The sequence below is a fragment of the Lepisma saccharinum genome, chromosome 6, assembly GCF_977018435.1.
Source record: "Lepisma saccharinum chromosome 6, izLepSacc3.1, whole genome shotgun sequence".
Lineage (NCBI taxonomy): Eukaryota > Metazoa > Arthropoda > Insecta > Zygentoma > Lepismatidae > Lepisma > Lepisma saccharinum.
In genome coordinates this window covers 4,198,965-4,221,320 of record NC_139234.1, presented here as the reverse complement: position 1 = coordinate 4,221,320, position 22,356 = coordinate 4,198,965, and the positions used below count along the sequence as shown (strand labels likewise).

The 22,356-nt window shown below is 39.4% G+C and overlaps 1 protein-coding gene across 2 annotated transcripts in view; it reads left to right on the top strand.

Moving 5' to 3' along the window:
- LOC145988517 (uncharacterized) overlaps window positions 1-22,356 on the top strand; it is a 72,166-nt gene that overhangs the window by 35,632 nt on the left and 14,178 nt on the right. The window contains exons 1-3 of one of the 2 annotated variants that reach the window (XM_083123406.1): window positions 7,187-7,760; window positions 12,205-12,455; window positions 19,294-21,014. In XM_083123406.1, coding sequence (XP_082979532.1) covers window positions 12,215-12,455; window positions 19,294-21,014 — 1,962 coding nt within the window. In that variant the 5' untranslated portion in view covers window positions 7,187-7,760; window positions 12,205-12,214. Of the gene's footprint in view, window positions 1-7,186; window positions 7,761-12,204; window positions 12,456-19,293; window positions 21,015-22,356 lie in introns of those variants that run through there. The other variant, XM_083123405.1, reaches the window with a different exon arrangement.

The following is a 22,356-nucleotide window of genomic DNA, read 5'->3' as shown; positions in this document are numbered from 1 at the left end:
GAACAATTTTTCTTAACTTTTTTCCTGATTGGCACCTCTTTCGACGCTACAAACCGAAAATGGAAGTTTATCCTGAGTATCTATATGCAAGAACGTAGCAAAACCTCACAATTTCCACTAATGAATTCATTTCGCAATTAGTATAAGCAGAATATGCGCTTTATCTAATCAGGTAGATATTCACTCCTGTAGAGTGTATATGTATATTTGGTGTAGGTATTTTGTCCTTCGAATTTCGTACCAAAGTCTTGAATGACACTGAGAGTCTTGGACACCATGTCTCGGTCTCGTTTTGATTTCACGAGGGTCGATCTCGGTCTCGATTTTTACGTCGTCTCGTTCTCGGTTTCGCATCGAGATTCGAGACAAGGTCGAGACTCTTACTCTACAGAATCGAGCAGTGAAATATGCTTGCTATAGCCTTCTGCATGTTACAGAGTTGAGCAAAAATATAGTACAAGGGCAATAAACTTTTGCTTAAAGACCTTGCAGAAAATATCTAACACATTTGATGTGAGTTTTTCTAAGAATTTTTGGAATCTTTTACTCATTTTGGTGCTTCTTGGAAGCATTCTACCCGGTTATTAGGAAAAACAGTTTTCTTTGCTTCTTAGAAAAGCGTCATCCTAAATTTCGGAAAGGTGCAAAATAATAGCTAATTATAAATTTTCCTTCTGGCGAACCTTAAAATAAACACTCCCCACGAGAGCCACCACGGAGGTGGGCGGTTACCTCCATATGCGCATACTCCATTCTTCCTCTCTTCGTTGTTGATGGTAAAAGCGGATACACCACAGTTCCGTGTGTAACGTAAATGGGATACTGTAAATGTACAGTAGGATGCATAAATATTACCTGTTTCGTGAAGGTTTTGTTTCAAGTTTTGAACCTCGCATTGCGCCAAAGTGAAAGATGGCGAGTTTGTGTGGTATTTTTTATGCACCTCAGTTGTACCAGATATGAAACAACACATAACAGTAGCCATTAGAAGCGTTGGTGAGTGTATGCTCCAACGTGCTTAGGAACATTTGGACTATCACAGTGAAATCTGACATGTTACGCACTATGAACATTGTGCGTAATATGCTGATGTAAACTTACCAAAATATGTAATAAAGTAGAGTCGTGTGCATTACCAAGCAAATTGTCCATCAGCTTGTTTACTCAATGAGAGCTTCTAGAATTGAAACAAAACATTAAAACAAGCCACTGACAACCTGTGCTCATCTCACTCTACACATGTGTAGTGGCGGTGATTGGGTCCCAAAACGGGGGGGGGGCAAGGTGCCAAAACTGGGGGGGGGGGCAAATACCACATTTCCCTTCGTAGATAAGATTTAGCATAGTGCGGGGGCAAAAGTGGCGAAAACTGGGGGCAGCTCCCCCTCGCCCCCCCTAATCGCCGCCACCCGTGTCTATATTTATTTTTTCTTTAAAATGTACATATTTTTTTCTTTTAAATAACCCTGTGATATAGCTTATCAGTTCTGTGTAATTAATTTACCATGCATGCTCTAACTTAACCTAGGAAACTTTATTTGAAAAGGGTACTCTAGTCTAGGGTGACCAACTCTGTCATTTCCTGCGATCTCCAATCTTAGAGCTATTTTTATTATTACTATTCTCCCCTATTAACATTATATTTCTCCCGTATTTTCTATTAACAACGAAGATTGCGAAATTTCAACCCATCCCGAGTTTAGCGAGCCATACAAAACTTCAAGTCTACTGCAAGATCTTGCATGTTTAGCCTTTGGCGGGCAGAAGTGACGTAATATCTTGCAGTAGTTGATTGATGCTTAGCAGCGGACAACACATATGGGCTAGGACTAATAAACATCCAAATTTGTAAATTTTTATTATCTATTTTGACCTGTATATTATATAAAGTATAAATTAATTCTTTTGTTTAATATGAACCGCCAGCCCCCGTGGCGGAGTGGTTAGCACATTGCGCTACGATGCCAGGGGTCCCGGGTTCGAGTCCCGACCTGGACATGGATATTTGTAAGTGTCCATTCATCAATTTAATCATATCATCCATCACTCATCCCCATCTTCGCAAATTAGCCAGAAGTGGCACAAAAGCAATAAAGCAAATCAATCAATTAACCATTAATATTAACCATTCCATAAACATTTACTGGAATGATGCCGCGCCGCTAAAACACGCAAAATTTGTCGCGACTAAATCTTCCGTTAATTCAATGCCGAAAATCGGAAACCTGGCTTCAATTCATGGCCGGAAGTTGGTCACCTCAAGAGTATTTCTGAATATTCATTTTTGCAACTTACTGACACTCTCAACTGGTGTTACACGAAAAATCACGAACGCACAAGAAATGCCTGGTTTTCCCTGCAACATGTTATTTCGTCTTGTTTAGTAGATCAAGTGCTGTTTCGAATTTGTCACCAGATGCCACTCTATATGCAGAACTGCACGTGTGGGAATATTGGCTGATCTTTCTGTTACAACGTGATGTCACTAAATGATGACACCCACGCTAACTAAAGCGATCCAACCAATGATGTATAATGGCTGGATCCAACTTCGGTTTTGTCACGAGACGCGTTCGAAAATTCACCAGTCCTTTTCCACACTATTGCAACGGCTCAGAGTTATTTTCACGAGTTGGCAACCGCACATGTAGTTCCGGTTCCGGGTGTGCGGTAATTGGTCAGCTATATTTTCTCATTTGACATTTTAGTTTGTTGGTAGCAGTGTGCGAAATCTCCGTGGATGCAAAGCATAGATGGCAGATCCATCGTTGCAAACGCATATAGCTGTTCCCTTGGATCAGCGAATCTTGGCGCGGTGAATGACCGACAACTGAAATGGCTGACCTCAAGTGTCATGTAACTTCAGAACAAAAGACGGCAAAGTCATGGGGTCGAGTTGGAGGAAACCTATCCCCTTCCTTTGAGCACACTTCCACAGGAAGTTTTGTTTGCTGAAGGGGCCGAGGCCGTGGTAATGATCTTGCTATCAGCTGATTTCGCACTGAAATAACGAAATTCTTGGGAGACAAATCATAGGTTATTCAGCGTTTGCCAACACGTGTTTCCCCACGTACGTTTTCCCGTCTACTTTGGTAGAACTGCGAACTGTGGATCTCCCCGTTATTATTGTCGACCATTGTTAAACAACTGTAATTACCTGGTTGAGTAATAGATTACACTTAGCAATCGCCATTCACGTAGCTGTCCACTGCTGAAACCAATATCAATTCAATTGACACTTCTGTAAACCATTGTTGACCTCCATGAATCCTGGCCTGTGAGTGTCGCTTCATAAATTCCATCATTCATTCATTATCTTCGCGATTAGCCAAAAGTTGTAGTAAAGCGAAGTAAAATAAACCAAATGAATGAATAATCGAAACCATTTTCATCACCTTCAGCAGGGCTACTGTTACCTTATAACTAGATTATACTGGCTGTGAGTCTAGACGCCAGAGCCTCACTAGTCTGCAAAATGCAGTCCAGGTTGTACAACGTGGAAGGGAGATTGACATTTGGGTGTTTGGGTGTCTTAAGTAAGGGTCACCCCCTTACACCACGTCACCTTATAACTAAAGCATCAATGGTGACATTATTTTTTAACATTTTATTAATTATACATGAACGTTTCATTTTCACCAATTTTTATACGCATCTATTTAAGTTTTCCAACTAACTTCCAACATCCCAAGTCACAATCTATTCACCGACTTTCATTTTATATGGTCTCAATCTAGGCTTACCATATTTTTTTGGGTCCAACCCAGGACATATTCGCGATCAACTCGTTACTGCTGAATTTTAGTTTGTTTTTTTTACAAAAATAAATTGGAATTACTTAAAAGCCTTAACATTTTATTGGAACATTAAACTATAAATTGTACAAGAAAAATATTAACATTATTTTTTAAAATCTCTTATGTTTGTTGAAGCAGTAGCATTAATAGCACTCCTATGTTTAACTGTTTTCACGTGGTCTTCAATATCACCTCTTCCTTTATGTGCAAGAGAAAATACTCCATTGCAGAGTGTACATTGCACACTTTCACTGTCACTGTCGTTACACAGTTTCAAGAATTTGTATTCCTGCTGCATGTTAACGTTAAATACACACTCATTTGCCCATTGCCAAATGCAAAGCCCTTGTAAATAGTTATAATTATCAAAAACGTGTAGACGAGTTACTTCACACGCTTGCAAGACAACCAAGACGCTCACGGAAGTACGGAAACGGAACAGTTCGGAAGTCGATTTCTCGAAGAAAGAAAAGAATCGATCCTTATAATCGATCGATCCTTGCCGGTTATAAATTCTGGTCGTCAATATTCAATACCAGTATATATTTCCATGTTCAGATTCTCAAATCCCCGGACAGCACTAAGAAACCAGGACTATCCGGGCTGTTAGGTTTCTGCTGCATCCAACAGATACAATCTATTAGGTTTCTGCTGCACCGACAGATGTGAGATTGGAATGTTTTATGGGAATTATTATTTCATCGCTTGTGACTTCAGATTAATTTCATTTTCTGAATTAATTTTATGCATACGTCCCGTAGTATATTGTTCAACTTCTAAAAGTCGTAGTATAGTTCAAAGTGTAAGCGAAACTGGCGTAATTGTAATCTCTGTCTGGTGTCACAAGTTCACTTTAAAATCAATCTTCCATTTTCCGTGATAGCAAAAGTCAATCAAGATGTTCAAGTCATGCTAATCTATCTGGGTCAAAATACTTGGCCTTTGCACTGTAATGTTTGAGCAAACCTCACAGTTAATAATATCATTGCGGAAGGCTTTTGAAGGACCAGTTGCTGAAAAGGAAGTTTAGGCCCTTCAGAGTAGCATTCATAGATCCAATATTAACGGTTTTAGCTTGGCTATGTAATGTGTGCAAATACGAAATCTTGGGTGCTGCGTGAGTGGAATAAGATACGCTGGTAATCTGAAAATGTCCATAACTTGTTTGTTTAACGCAAACTGGATAGAAATGGATAGCCACGCCAGTGAATGCGATATAACGTAAATGTTGAGGTTCATTTCTTTCCTTTCCAAAATAGTGGCTGTTATTATTTCGACAAGGGCGAATTTACAGGTTTTGAAAATTGTTTTACGGTAAGCCAACAGTGAAGTAACATATAATTTACCCATGCCTGTAAAGACAGAAAATTCTTGTCAACCGTCTGCTGCCAGTAGCCAAGGTGGAATATACAGGTGGGCCCATTGAACACTTTGTGAACGCTGGTGCTTCCAATTAAGCAACTAATCTGATTTTTCCTTACTTCATGGATTGTTTAGACATGCTTAAAAATATCCAAACTTAATAAAATTGTGTTCGAAACGAAGACTTACATACATAAAAGTCGTGTTCAAATACTTCAATCAAAAATAGTTAACATGCAGTGTTCATTTGATAGAATGACACCATGAAGTGAAACTATTGTTTCGTATTAAACAATGCAAATTCACTACAGTCAAAATCCAATGAAAAGTAAACAAAAAAGAGAATTATGATACAGAATATTAGTGAATGTAATTTTAAAATTGCCACTTTGATATCTAAGAAAATAGTTTGATGTTCAACACATCCAATTTTGTAATTAAATATAGTGAACGTCACATCATAGTGGCGCATCGGAAATGTTCTGCTTATTGCTCTTAGGTAGCAATATGAAATACAGGATGTTTCAGTTGATTTGCCCTGATTTTAATCTTCATTAAAAACATTACTACAAGGGCCTCCCCGATGGCGCAGTGGTAGCGTTGTCGCCTGGCAAACAAAGGGTCCCAGGTTCGATACTCGGTGGAGGCACAATTGGTTCGGATCCCACTTTAAATTGTAGGTCCAGTCCCGATTAGCCTTACTGTGCATAAAGTAGACTTAAAACACCAAATCAATCAAACATTACTACAACAGATACAAACTTACATAGGGTACCGTTGAAAAGAGGAAGGTTCACATTTATTTTAGTATGTTTTCAATAGGGCCACCACGCACTTCGGCAACACGAGGAAGGCGAACAAACATGTTGTAGAAAACACGTTTCAAAAATCGAATGTTTTGTCTCTTCCCCGGGGAGATGAAAATAAGCTTCGTCACTTACCCATACATTTTCCAGCACAGAATCATCCTCTTCCACAAGTTCCGAGAATTCATGTGCAAAGTCCAGGCGTTTCTGCTTTCCTGTCTCTGACAACGGTTGCGGCGTGGGAAATATTGGCAAACTGGCGACGCCAACTATTAGTAGATCTTTGAACCTTCCTCTTTCCAATGGTACCTTGTGTAAGTTTGTATCTGTTCTAGTAATGTTTTTAATGAAGATTGAAATCAGAGCAAAATCAACTGAAACACCCTGTATATATAAATTGTTTTTTCTTTGTAATAATGTTTGTATTGTGGTTACGTAAGGACACCTACACTTCAGAGTAAGGAAAAAAATAGTCTGATCTTTTCCGACGCCTGAAAAACTTTGGTTATAGGTCCTGCACCAACCTAAGGTTGGCCCTGCTGGGTTCGAGTGGGGTTCCAAAGTTTTGGCAGCTTTCTGACGCAGTACGACAGTAAACATCTCCTGTGGAGATATCAGGTGAGGCGGCGTAGGCTCAAATTAACCCCGTTGAGGGAATGAGAAAGAATACTGGCTCTTCGACAAAACTAGGCCAACGTCTTATCTTTCCATGAAGAGTCTCCCCCTGTGCTTGCTTATCGACTTTCGGGATATGGTAACACTTCCCCTCTGCTTTCTCCTGCATTGCAAGGTAACGTCGCAAGGTGCCGCTGCCGTGGCCTCGTTTTCGCGTGTCCCTGGTCGAAAGTTGCAGCGTGTCATGTCACTGTAAGATGAGAAGAGCAACATATCCCAGGACAAAAAAAAAAGTGGAGGGGAGTGGGAGGGGGGAAGTAGCAGGCACAAAATGTAAAGAAACTCTTGCTATTGAACCGGTGACCTTAGGAACTCGACGCATGCGCCTTGGCTGTCGGCTTGGCAAGAGAATGTTCACCCCGCGAGGCGTGCTCCGATTGGCTGATCTAATAAAGGACTCGCCGTAGAGGACATTGAGGTCATTCTTTTGCAGTCTCTGCGTCCATTGGTTGCCCCGTCTTCGCATGACCTAACTGCAGGCCTTTTGTTTTGCGCAATTCTGTGCCACGGCACGCGGAGATTGTTCTCGCAACTTTCCGAAAAAGCAGTCAGCCTGCGTTGCAGGAGGCGAAACTCTGGCTTACATCAAGGCAAGGATTGTTGCGACACCCTCCCGCATAGAAGCCGCCGTGTGGGTCTTTTTTGACACCGAACGCGTGCGGTCTGTGCCCGATTCTGCAAGTTTCTTGCGTCGGCCGCGAGAGGCGCCGCGGTCGCTGTTTCCGGAAGAGAAAGAGAAAGGGGGGAGGTAGTAGCAGACGAAGCCGCGCCCGGCCGAATCGCGTTGCCCGTGCGAAGGCACCGTATCAGAAGCAGACAACTATTCTTTCTTTGCGTCAGTGCAAGAAACCCCGCGGCCAAATATTTTCGCCTGATGAAACTTTTATTCGCACGCGCTTTTTCCCCTTGCTACACCTGCCCTTCGCCAATTTTCCGTGTGTAACGTGTAATTCAGTGCCAGAAGATCTTCATGTGTTATCTTTCTGTGTACAGTGCTGTGCCTCAAAAGTGTTTGTTACGGTACAATCGAATCTATTTGTGGTTCTTTTGAAAGTGTAATACATGCAACAGCAGAATGTAATTTGAAACTTTTTTTACCTGGTGGGAGCGCGTAACTAAGGTGAGTGAATATGCAAAATGTTCTTATCAGAATGGTAGCAGTTTTCATCAAGAAAACAAAACGCAGGGACTGAAGAATCTTAAATAGCACATGCATAGGGATGTAGCAGCTTACGTCACACTTTTGCTTTCGCATACGATGATACACCCACATCAAACATGCTTTTAGGCTTATTTCACCATGCTGTGACGTCATACTGTTTCGCGGAACTTTGATTTTTCCTTATGCTTTGCAGGCATTTTGAAGAACTGGCTAAAGGTTAAGCCATTTCCTAAAAAAATCCATGGATTTGGCTTTTCTTTTCTCAAAGAAAACTTGTGATTTCGTGGCATTTTTTTTTTCAGTAATTCGCATCAGTAAACAAATATACGGAAACAATAGTTTTACACGGTGAGAACAAAACGAATTTAACTGCAAGGTTAAAAAGTCGGGATCCTGAAATCAAAATCGGACGATATGATTGGAGAAAGACCGACCTCCATCCTGCATGGCGGAGTGGTTTTCACAGAGCACTACGACGGCAGAGGTCCCGGGTTCGAATCTTGGTCTGGGATTGACTGTTCTTTGTGAGTGTCCCTTCATCATATCACTCATCCTCATTGTTGTGATTAGCCAAAATTTGAAAAAAAAGCTAAATCAAATCAAAAGGGTTGAGGAGAGGTATTAATGACTAAAAGTTTTCGGACAAGCATTATTAGAAGGCAGTTCTTGTACATGTTTTTTCTTACATTGATGTTACACACAGTGCTGTGCCCAAGGAGGGGTTGGTGGGGGTTCTAACCCCCCCTTTGGCCCAGTATTCCTTAAAAAGAGAACGTCAAATGCAGGAAAAGGTGGCAAAATGATGATTGACTACCAAAAAAAAGTATACATAACTCCTCCCTTTCGAAAATCCTGAGCACGCCACTGGTTACACAGAATATAATTTGCGTCTGTGATATTTTCCTTTTCCACAATGGTGGGGATATGACCCTTCAAGTCTGATTTCAACAAGCTATTGTTATTATTTGTTTATTATTACGAAGCTATAAGTTTCTAATTTTCGTGGCTTATTTGCCACGTGATGCCTGAAATAAATTTTGATTAATAGCTTTTTAATCACCACCAGTGGTTCATTATTGTAACGCTTTCATATCCGAATACTCCGTCCCATATCATTTTACCTATTGTACAGCCACGGACACTTCTGGGTTGTAAGGATACCATTTGCTTTCAATGGGATCGTTACAACCCAGGAGTGTCCGTGACTGTACTACATACGAGTATAGCTTTTGTCTTCTGTTACGGCGGGCGCTCTACATGCTGGCAAGGGGAGCGGGGAATACACGGCAGACCAACCAGAAAAAAAGCGCAAGCGCCGAGAGTTACGACGTGGCGGGAGGAAGTACTACGCGCACCTCATTCTACAGGCTGCTGTGTTTCTTATCACGCTGGATTGGTCGCTTCCCCGCTCCCCTTGCCAGCTTATGGGGCGCCCGCCGTAAGACTGGACAAGACCTATAGTGGATGGAATAAATCAGTCATTCCCGTTTTATTATTTTGTTTGTCTGAAATTCGTGCCACAAAGACGACAGATTTAGGCATAGGTCTTTTAATCCGGTCCTAGTGGCGCACGAATTTGAAATTTTCCCCACTGTGCTGCTTATCCAAGCTCTTCATTTTTTCATTGTTTTGAAGGAGAATTATTATAATAATTTTTATTGTAGAAACACATGAGAACATCACATGTTACACGTACCAGCAATTTGGACTCATCGTACAAGTTTTATGCCTCCCCCGTGGCAGAGTGGTTAGCACATGGCGCTACGACGCCAGGGATCCCGTGTTCGAATCCCGGTCTGGACACATGGACATCCGCAGGTTTTTTCCAGGGAGGGGCAAGGAAGGTATTTTTTTTTCAGGGGGGCAAACAAGGCACATTTTCCCCCAAAATAGTGTTGTTCCCTAAAAAAAAACTGCTTAAATTTGAATTTATTTATTTATTTATTGAGAAAATTTCAGATACAGCACAGGTGGCCATTTTACACTGAAATTGTCAACAATGAGAAAGCAATAATTATAATAAGCATAAAAATAAAAAATAAAGTAAATAAATAAGAAATAATTAAGAGTAACAAAACAACATAAAAGTGAATAGCAAATGAACAAAAAAATAAGTAAGAGATGTCACTATGTGATATTAATTACAAGTATTTCTTCTGATAGAAGACGGAAAGGCAAACTCGGAGGAAAATATATCAATACTTGAGGGGAGATCATTGTATTGTGCTGCAAGTCTATAAAAGAGAGATCTTTTTTGAATTTCTAGTCTAGGTTTTTTTTGTATAAAATAACCTTGTATTGCGAGTTGTGCGCATAGGTACTCTAAAGTGGAATTCCTCAAGGAGTGTGTTGCAGTGGATTTTGCCATTCACAATTTTGTATAAGTAACTGAAATCATTCCGCAAACGTCGCTGATAAGCAGTTTGTAAGTTTAGAAAAGACAAGAGATGCGGAGAAGAAAAATTGCGTAATGAGGGAACCCTGTGACGGACTATAGCTAGGAAGAAGTGAAAGACTGAATCGATTCTGGAGAGGTGAGTGGGACATGCCATGGACCAGACGGGAGAGCAGTATTCTATTATTGGGGAGATGAATGATTTGAAGTACAAAGTGAGGGCTGAGATGTCACTAATTTCAGTGAAACGGTGCATGGTGTTCATGCAATATTTAACACATACTAGTGTGGCTAAAATGAAATTATATGTGTGAAATACATAAATTTTGGTTGACTTGCCACCCCACCCCCTTCCTGACGCCCATGCCTGGGCATGGATGTTTGTGATTGTCCATTCACCAATTTCATCATATCATCAGCACTCATCCCCATCTTCGCAAGTTTAGCCAAAAGTGGCACAGAAAGCGAAGTAAAATAAAGCAAATAAATAAACAACAACACGAGTTTTATGTTTTGAAGTTGGCCGTTATTGAAACCAAAAGGTAGCCGCCACGTAAATACATACTTTGTAAAAAGCTGTGCCGTTTTACCAATGTCAATGGCGGCGCCAGAGAAATAGATGGGAAGGCAGAGGGAAGCAGAAATATTATCAGGGTGCTGTCAGAACCAGAGGATAATAAATACTATACAAAAACATGTTTGGGCTAAAAGGAGCATTTAATTATTTATTTTTAAACTGCTCCCCATAATCGCCGCCATAACGCTTGTACCCAGGAGGACACCAGGAACAAAGTAAAAAATACGCCATTGGATATGGAAGTATATTTTATAAGACGCTGGCAAGGATTCGATCCAATGTCTTCGGTGCAGACATAGGTGCACCCAGGAATTTTATAGGGGGGGGGAGGGGGATCAACTAAATGAAAAGTAAAAGCTAAAAACAAAGCTGGTGTGGTTCTTATTATCAAGCAACAACTTTGGTGCGAGATGAACTGAAAGTCCTACAAAAGGGTGCAACGACTGATTATTGTGGCTGTGCTTTTCCAAGCAGTGATTCCCGTTATTTCAAAATTATACATTTTCCAGTATAAAATGTGGGAAAAAGTTCGAATGTATGTTTCTAGGAACTTGGAGCAAGGCAGGAAGATTACATGATTTTCGTTATTAACCTGTAAGCAACGAAAGGGTGAACATTTTGGTGTCCTATATTTGCTTTTGACGATTTTCTTCAAAATAACAAATTTGGCATATTGGTCCAGCTCTGATATAAATTTACCAGAAATGTATATATAGTATTAATTTAGGATAATTTTTAATAGATCAAAATTTTGTTTGCGGGGGCTCATAATTGAATCTTGTGGGGCCCTAACGATGTCCCTGCATTTTTTGTAGCCAAAACATGCGAAATACGTCGACAAAATCCTAAAATATGTACACAAGTATATTTTCGTAACCTTTGATCACTTAATTTCCTGTGACTAATATTATTATTATTATTATTTAAGGTTTGAGTGCATTTCTCAAAAATCGCATAAGTGCCACTACAAACTGCAGTGTTGCCGTCGATATTCCCAAAGACCACTGGAATTATTTCTGAAATATTACCGTAGTGTACATGCGAGATTTTGTCGCAAAATATTTTACCCCTTTCCTATTGTTTGCTTGGAAGAGAATGTGGATTTTTTTATTAATAGGACTGTTTTCATCCGGACATGAACCAACATGGTCGAGAAAAGACAACTTTTTAATCAAAAGTATGTTGTAAATTAATTTTTTGTACATTTTACATAGTCTGCAAAGTCTATGTAAATTACAAACTGATCTAATGCATGCATAGACTACACATCTGCACTTACACACACAGAAATTATAAACTATACTGTTAGAGAAGTTAGCTATTGTACCATACAAAAGTATACTTTATATTGTTACATATTAAAAAATATAATGCTTGATTTGAAAGCTTTATTTATTGACATTTTGTAAATTTGTTATCCTTTTTTACAGCCTCAACAGAATGCATACGATGGATGTGGATGCTGAGAGAAATTTCACAGAGACCTCGGATGTTGCAGTGCATTTGCCAGTGAACGAAACCAAAGCTGAAGTTGGCGCTGGCTACAATAAACTATCACATGGTACCAAACTATCCAGTGAGGAAGTCAAGAATGGTGCACAGCCAGAGACCAAAAATGAAGAGGATAAACCCGAAGTTGATGGTGAAGGAAAGATGGAGATTGAGGATTCTAAAGACCAAGGTTGTGCTAGTGTAGATCTGCTTTGTAGGCTTACCATAAAATACGATTTAAGACTAAGAGTACTGTGTAACTAACAATTGGCTAGGCATTGCATTGTTGGGCCTCCCCGATGGCGCAGTGGTAGCGTTGTTGCCTTGTATTCAAGGGGTTCCGGGTTCAATACCCGGTGGAGGCACATGGCACAGTGGTTCGGATCCCACTTTAAACTGTAGGTCCAGTCCCGATTAGCCTTACTGTGCATAAAGTGGACTTAAAACAACAATTCAACAACAACATTGCATTGTTGAGGCAGGGAATAACCATCCATTAGAGAAATTTCGCAGTGAAGTGACACACAACACCTGGGAACTTAATATATCAGCAGCAATGTTTCATCCTGTGGTAGCATGACACAAACCTCCATCACAGGGTGTGAAATCCTGCATGGGGATGGGGAACAGGGGGGATTTCCCCCCACCAGCAATCTTGACCTCAATCTTGATCTCCCAGGAGGAGATTTTTTGTTATAACAACAAAATATATGCAATTAGTTTTGACTTCTTATGTACTTTACTATGGATAATATCGAAAATTCAGAAAATAGTATTCTCTTTCTTTGACCAGACATCATTAACATATCTACATCAATAACAATATGCACACAAGAAAAGTAAAACGAGAATGCTAGTCAAATATAATTATAAATTCTAATCGATTTATTATAATATAGGGCAAAAACTAAACAAAACCCTAATGACACAATTTCAACCAGGCCCGTAGCTAGAACTGACCTCCAGGGGGGCTTACGGGTTATCAGGGGGGGACTTTGTGAACCAAGTTCATTTTTTCAAAAGTTTAATAGTATTAAATGAAGGTAAATTGAGGACTAAAAGTGGTAAACGTTGTAAGTGCCAAAAGTGAAAGTGTTGAGAAATCGCATCGTTCCGAACATCAGCCCGTAAGAACGTGCACACTAGTGACCTTTTTACACGCCCTTTGAACTACTTAGAGGGCTACCAGCCACTTTTCACGTTTACCACATTATACAGATGGCACATTTCACAGTTTAACGTGGAAAACGGTGTTTGAATTCTTGTGGCACTTACAGCGTTTACCAAGTTTGGTCTTCAATTATGTGTGTCGGGGTCATTAAGTTAAATTAAAATATACAAATACTACAGTTTTTTTCTACATCTTCTAAAACATCTCTTGAAGTGACACCATCGATACTATTCTTGATGATACAGATATTTATATCATACATGTTAAAATGTACAGTCACAGGTTGTAATGACCTAACTTACTTTCAATGGAATCGCTACAACGCAGAAGTGTCAGAGACTACAATATTCACTTCAATCATAGTGCCTACCGTACATTCCACCCCTGGCCAAAGCAATAAAACTTAGGATCTGTTCACATTTGACGCAGATGCGGAAGGAATGTGGATAATGACATCAAAGTCAAAGATTTCTGTCAAACGAGAGGCTGCAACAGGGGCAGGGAAGGTACAGATAAAAAAGGCTCCTTATGAAAGAACATTCTAAAGTCTAGAGAATCTTCGAAACACTTGCCGCTGCTTAGACTTCTGCTCATAAACAAGATGAACGAACAAAGTTGTGAACAAATTAATATATTCTGTCTACATTTTCACTCTTCACCTCAAATTAGAATACAAAATAGTTTTACCTAAGGGGGCTGGCGGCAGTGCCAGCCCCCCCCCCCACCCCTGCCTGACTACGGGCCTGATTTCAACTATTTTGTAATTTATTAACATCTTTAACCAGTTAGTAAAATAATTAGTTTGCTAGTTTATAAATATATGTTATATATTTAAAAGTAACAAATTAATTCCTATTTAATAATAATGTTTTTTTAAATATTTAGTAATTTATTGTATTTTATATTTAGAAACATTATAAACATCCATATCATAAATTTATATGTGATATATGTTCGTGTGTGTAGATTAAGATCTTCCTCCCTGCACCAGTCTTAAATGATTTTGCACCCAGCTCTATCATACATGCGGCATATGATGCTTCAGTGCAGAATTTCCATTGATCCACCTGTGTTTTCCCTTTTTATGCACTAATCAAAGTAGGAAATTTTAGGCACATCAGAATTAGCATAACAATGATTCTACTGTCCTGAAACATTTTTCTGTGCTGAAGACCTATGAATTGGTTGATGAGAGTAATGTTACATTACAGGCTGAATGTTGCTGTAAATGTCTATTTTGTTTCTATTAACAGATTTGTAGGCTTTCTAGGTAGAAGTATGTTTCAGATAGAATCATTATGTGTAAATTCTGTGTCTAATAAAATTTCCTATTTCAACTGGTAGTGCCTATAAGTGCCTAACACAGTAGCATACCCAAGGTGCCTGTCTGTGCTTCATACCTCCTGTATAGGAAAGGTATTTGGGGGGGGGGGTGCATATTCCTACATTTTAAAGTCCGCTTTAAACACTGAAAGGTTAATTGGAGTTTAAAGTGGGATCCGAACCACTATGTGCCTACACCAGTTATTGAACTTAGTACCCCTTGATTACATGGTTACGATAATGGGGGAGGTTCATGTCTCTTGAGGTAATATAGGTTCATGAAGATTTTTTTTTTCACAATAAATATAGATAATGAATGATTCATAACTGAATATTGCTCCAGAATAATTTCACAGTGTTCAAATTACAGATACATTCCTATAAATTTTATGTAATTTTTTGTGGCTCATGGCATTTGGGGCAGGGGTTACACTTCCACCAACCCCTCCTGTGTGTATGCTCTTGTTCTAAGATGTTTAAGCAGTAGGACAAAATAATGTTTTTGTAAAGTGTGTTTCGTATTTTCTCACTGTTAGATTAATAAGCGTTCTTGATGGTGATGGCTATCAAATTCTTGATTTATTGTTAGTTTTGCATGAATAGAAAAGGTTCAGTCATCGGGAGTTGTGGCGATGACAAACCAAAATAATAAAAATATTGCTTTTTACATATTTTAGAGAAGTAGTAAAAAAGTCAGAATATTTGTATATTTGTGTGAAATTAGTCAAGTGACACCATGAAACTGCTAGATATGCTAGAGATGCGCTACATTTAGTGCAACGAAAGGAGAGCCGAGTTCTACCTCCCATGCCCAACCATCCTGTTACATTCCTTGTTGAGTGCAATGGTGTCAGGCAGGCCAGGTCATCACAGAAAATGTGGGAATCCAAGGTCCTTCGGCCGCTTTTCCCCCTGCTCTTGAAGGTCTGGTCATAGGAGATCTTTTTTTCAGCCTCCATGTTTACAACCACGGCAGGGTTTCTGTGATGTCATCAAGATGAAACTTCTCAAAGTGTCTGCTATTTCCAGCACTGTAAAGCATGCGATGATCTTGTTTTTAAGAGAAAAACACAAATTGAAGAACATTGCAACATAACTTACACAGAATATATAAAGGTAATGGTGCATAGAAAAAAATATAAGTAAGCCAAAGCATAAATTTACGCATGGTCAGTGCTGAAAAGAACTGGAAAAAGAGAAGTTCCGGATCCATTGTATTTCTTGCATAGTATTTCTCCTTTTAATTTTTGAATCCCGTGGTTCAAATATAGATTTTGGAAAAAATGTTCTTGCTTTACAAAACACAAGTACTTCCTGTTTAGGGTGACCAGACGTCCTCTTTTATCCGGACATGTCCTCCTTTTTAGATGTCTGTCCGGCGTCCGGGCGGATTTTTTAGAATTCTGTAAATGTCCTCCTTTTCTGGAAAGAGCAAACCATCGACCATAGCAAATGTGCTGCATAGTGAATGCTTCCACACATAACGATCATCATTTAAGGCATATTACTTAGGGTGAGTTAAGTGTTCGAGCAATGCTCAAATAGCATCTGTGAGCTGAACACGATCACTTTCCTAACTGAATCATTAGTAGGGTGCGGATTTATAGGCACTAAAAACCTCTGAAATAGGCACCAAACTGATGAAAATAGGCACTTAAAAAGACACTATAAATTAGGAACGGTACGAAAATAGGCACCCTGAAATTTAAAAAAGACATTAAAACAGACAATGAATGTGAACTTATTTCAATTTTCTATTTACAATGCACAATTATACTCTATTGGCACTTCAGTTCATTATAAAAGTGGGATAACGATTAACAAACTATGATCGAAATTCACATTTGCGGGGAATCGTCAATTAAAGTAATTCTCACAAAAAGAGCTTGTGGTAACGACTGTGCGAATTTAAACAATTGATGAAAAAACAATTTGCACCATTGTAAGAAAAAAAAATTTTTAAACAATGTTCCAATTGAGACCCTCAAGTCTGTCGAATACCAGATTTCAGTCAGTACAACATAAACAAAGCCTTCCATCCTTCAATGTAGGGAAAGCCAAAGGAACGTAAAAAAAGCTGAAGTATGCAAATATTGCAGAAGAGCCATTTTTTTGGCACAATAGAGCAAAATAGGAATTTATAGGCACTATTAAAATGCCTTTTCGGACTAGAAACACCATGAAACGAACTTTAGACATTAAAGCCTATGTTTTACTACAAAGGAATATAAAAGGCAAATAGGCAAAATTCCTCAGCCTAGTCGTTAGTATTATTCTAACTCGTTGCTTCGCCTTCTGAAACGGCTGGTACGCACGTATTCTGTGCAGTTCCTTTTCGATTGATTGATTTGGTTTATTTTACTTCGCTTTTCTGCCACTTTTAGCTAATCGCGAAGATAAGGATGAACAATGATATGATGATTTTGATGAAGGGACACTCACAAAGAACACCCATGCCCAGGCCGGGATTCGAATCCGGGACCGTTGGCGTTGTGTGGCGCGGTGTGCTAACCACTCCGACACGGGGGTCGGTCAGTTTCTTTTCGAGTTATGCATACGCGATACAGAAACGCGTAGGGAGAATTTTGATTATTAAGTAATATTTTCTTTCATGAAATTACGAAGCGGAAGTGTAAATTCAACAATGATCGTGCCAGAAAATATCCAGCTTTTAAAGGATGGAAGAAACGAATATGAGATAAAGTATACGGTGGCTGTCACTTTCCCCTGCTGTTGAAAGAGAGCTAGAAATGTTCGTGGCATTAAAATCATATTTCTCTACCCAATCTAAACTACCCAAAATTTTAATTCGGTTTTTGGAAATAAGTTAGAGCGAATCTTACTTGTTACATTTTCATTCACTTGTTGGTATATTACGTTCTAATATCCAATTATTAGAAAAGGAGTAAAATTCTGTGCTTCAAATTCTAGATATTCTTTGTCATTTGTTAAATAACATATTAGAAGATTCTTTCTTTGCTTAAAGGTAAGAGGAAGTTATTGAAAAAGATCACCTGAAAAGTATCTGTGAGCAAAATGTTGGTAAGATTTATTTATATTGATTAAGTTATGAATAATGGCAAATGTTTTGCCATTTTTTGCGGTGTCCTCCTTTTTATGGCTTTGTCCTCCTTTTTCGCCTGCTCTGTCCTCTTTTTTGAATGCGTGTGTCTGGTCACCCTATTCCTGTTGCTTTGTGTTTACTATGCTAACAAATGATAGGACAGATCAAGAATTTTGTTCTCGATGTGACAGTCATACTTACTCAGATAGAACCTTTTTCCCTAGCACATCTTACCTTCACACTAGGGATGGCCAAAATATCAGGATTCCGGAAAATTTAAAAATCTCTATTCGGAAATGTTCCTACCCAAATTTCGGAGAGAGAGAGAGAGAGAGGTTTAACATTTTTTATTTTTTATTTTTTGGGTAGAATTTATTATCTTCCAATCATATACTCCTAGGAAGATAATAATCTGGATCTGACCATCCGTACTGCACACATCATTACGAACACTGTTATCATCATTGTCAATGTAGGAATGGCACCTTTCTTTCTTCACTCTCTTCTTCGGTGTGATTCCCAATATTTCAAATTTTAAATCATGTTTGTAATACTATAGTAAAAAAAATAATAATATAGTAAAAGAATGTTAGCAACCTGAAATTTTGTATTTTCAATAGGATTTGCTGTCTCAATTTATCAATTTTTCAAGTTCTCGTCGGACAGACATGTATGGTAAACAAACTCAGAATATTTCATTTAGATATTACCGGTATTATCTCTCGGATACTAGAATATGACTCGAACCTGCACGTGTCCCGTGGCACCTTGGGCGGCACAGTCACGGTACAGGACTGTGAAGTAGATATGATAAGAAAATAATTCATGATTGCATAGTTTAAACAATTGTTGATATATAATACAACTATGGAGGAGATGATATCAGAATTTTAAAGATTTTTCTGGTTTGTAAACCAATAAATAATGTATGATTTATGACCTACTACTGTTCCTGTTAATGCAAAAATTACACAATCTTTTGAGTGTATTATGGGGATGACCTCCATGGCAGAGTGGTTAGCACAGCATACTATGTACAATGCCAGGAATAATTATATGGGTGTTCTCTCTGAGGGCCCCTTTATATATTTCATCCTGTCATCCTCATCATTGAAGTTAGCCAAATATGGCAATGCTAACTAACAAAAATCATAATATGAAATTAAGGTCATCGTTGTTATACAAGTATTGAATTTTGGATGAGGGATTTTGAATTCTTGTGCTTTTATTGAATGATGATTTACTTCTTCTGTAACTGTAATCCTTATTCACCTGCATTGTTTTGACATTATCCACAAGTGTCTTTTTTAGCCACGAAGAACACTGTTTTTGAAGATCTGAAGGTATACTTTGGGAATATTAGTTTGTGACGAATACAAAGAATTGTTTGTTAGTTCTTTTGCAAAGTGTGTCCTGTTTTATGTAAAGTGCATGTTTAGTTCAGAATTTAGAAGTTCTTTTTGCTTGTAGGTACATCTGGTGGCACAAAACCTGGTAGTATGACTGCAGGTGCAAAGAACAGTAAAGCAGAAGACGTTCCTTCACCATCATCATCACACGATGGACTGGATAAGCAAGCAGGAGGAAGTGACAGTGATCTATGTGAAATGGAGGAGGAGTTGCAGAAAGAACATAAAGTGCAGGATTTTGTAAAGGTTGACGATATTCCAAGCCCTCATTCGGAGGATGAGAACAGTAGGAATAGCAGTAACACAAAGCAGAAGAACAGTGAAGGAAAAAGGAGCAGTGAAAGTGATAGTGATACTAGTGTGAAAAAGAAGCTTAAGATTCCGGACGATGGTGAGCTCGAGAGAGGGAAACTTATCGAGATGTTTTTTCAGGAGATTGAAGATAACAAGACCCTAGAGGAGATACATCTTGCAACCGTGAAGCTGCAAAAGGACATACACACCCTCGGTGTGATGGCAAAGATGAAGGAGAAGGAGTGGAATAATATTATTAGGTTGAAAAAGGTGAAGGAGGAGATGTATTTGCGTTTGCAACGGAAGAAGCAAGTGATGTTGCTCTCCGGAACGACTAAACTTTCAGACGACTGGGAGTTTCTCAACAGCACATTAGACTGTAATAGAGACTTGAATGTGCCCGGGGTGGCGACCACCGTATCGTCTGGTTCTACTGCCATTACATCCACCCATACTTCCACCACCGTTTCGAGCAGCCAGCAGTCTCAAGTCACGCTTCAGCAGTCTGGTATCCAGCTACTGAAAGCGCAGACACCCCTTATGATGCTTCCAGTCATGCAGCAGAATGTGAACTTGGCTGCCTCACTTGCCGGTGTGACGGTCCCCACCTCTCTACCTCAGCAACACGTGTCCGGGCATCGCCCTCTCACCAGCAACCCTCTTAATGTGCCAGACATGGTCCTGCAGCAAGCACGGGAGAAGTTCCAGCAAGGTCTGATGGCGACAGCCACCAATCGGATGCACCGGCCGATTCTACCAAAGCCAACGATGTTGGGAAACGGAAACGGGCAGAACACGGTCATCGGAGAGGGCCGTCAAGGACCGATACTCGACGTCCGTTCCATCATCGCGGACTATCGTTCAAGGCATCCGGAATGTGTTCCGCGACGTGGTCGGAGGATGAAGTCACAGTTGTCGGGCCAGATGACGGACACCATGCTGTCCAAAGCAGGCTCAAACCCAAACATGGGAGTGCTGAGCATGGCATCATTGGCACTCGGTTCTGGCTCCCAAGTAAGGACCACCATCAGCTCGGACATGGCGGATGTTGGTTTCCTGCTTGGAGACCAGAACCGGGGCGGCCAAGACTCGCGACCCTCCAGTGCAGACTCTTCACGCAGTGGTGTGCAATCCTCGGAAGGAAACATAAGTTTCAAGGACGTGTTGGTGCAGTTTGCGAAGATGAGTCAGACTGAGCAGGAAACGAGTCAGCAGTCGATCAAAGGAAACTATCCGGAAGTTACCTTGCACCCAGTGACCAATAATGTGTCTTCTCCCTCATCTTCGCCACAGTCCTCGTTGCTCCACGGCATCCTCACAAAGTCCGGACAGAGGGATAATGCAAGATCAACCACTTTCTCTCCCACACTCGCAAGGCTACTGACTGCTCCCGATAGGCAGAATAGTGCTCCAGGAATCAGCTCGTCGCTAAATCCATTCCAGAATAACTCGTCAGTTTCCATCAGTGACCTTCTGTCTTCTTCCAAGGTAAGTCCGTGCACGGCATAGCACATGGAGAATAGTAATATAAAATTAAAGTACTAATATGTAGAGAATGAGAAAAGATGAGTGACAGTACATAAACAGTGATGAGCAAATGTCTTTCCAGGATTTGCTGTTATGCACTTTTAAGACAACTTTGCATCAGCCTGCAGACCAGAATTGCACAGTTTCCATTAAAACTCATGGTTGAGGCTCAGAAGATGATGACCTAAAAATGTCAAAAATGACCTGTAGAATAACCTTAAAATTATTTATAAATGACCTAAAATGGTAAAAAATGACCTAAAATAATTTTTGCTCTGAAAATAGCTTAATTATATCCATAAGTGACGAGATCAGTTGAATCATTTGATAAAACGTGTTTTTTGATGGTTTAAACTACTGAAGCAAAGGGAAAAAAAGAAATTAATTTCTAATGTAGTTTTCTTTATTTTTATTCCCAAAAGAAAAAAAAAGGTAAAGGCACCCACCCCTTTGCATGTGCACACATGCCATGAAGGCATATGAGGTGATGTGGAGGTAGGGCTCCACATATTCTTGATCTCAGCCATAAAAGATAAAAACTGTGATTTTTTGGCTGATCCAAGTGATATTTTAAATAGATGGAAGAGGGCCTCCCCCATGGTGCAGTGGTAGCGTCATCACCTTGTAATTGAGGGGTCCCGGGTTCGATACCCGGTGGAGGCACAAGTGGTTCGGATCCCACTTTAAACTGTAGGTCCAGTCCCGATTAGCCTTACTGTGCATAAAGTGGACTTAAAACACCAACTCAAACCAAATAGATGGAAGAACTACTTTAATGACCTCTTAAATGTTCATGTAGGAGATAAATCAGAAGTAAATGAAGTACACACAGCAGAACCTATAGTTCCACAACCTAACTTGACTGAAGTTAAAGATGCTATTAAAAGGCTAAAGAATAACAAAGCACCTGGCATTGATTTAATACCAGCTGAGTTAATTAAATATGGTTGAAATTCTTTAAAATGTCAAATTCATAAATTAATTTGTTTAATATGGAATAAAGAAGAAATCCCTCAACAGTGGAAAGAATCCATAATTGTTCCTGTGTTTAAAAAAGGTGATAAAATGAACTGCAATAATTACCGTGGAATTTCTCTACTCTCAACAACATATAAAATATTATCTAACATTCTTTTAACAAGACTAACCCCATATGCTAATGAAATTATAGGTGATTATCAATGTGGATTTAAATGTAACAGATCAACTACACATCAAATTTTTCACATCAGATGGACACTTGAGAAAAAGTGGGAATATAATAAAAATAATCAAATGTCCATCAGCTATTCATTGAATTTAA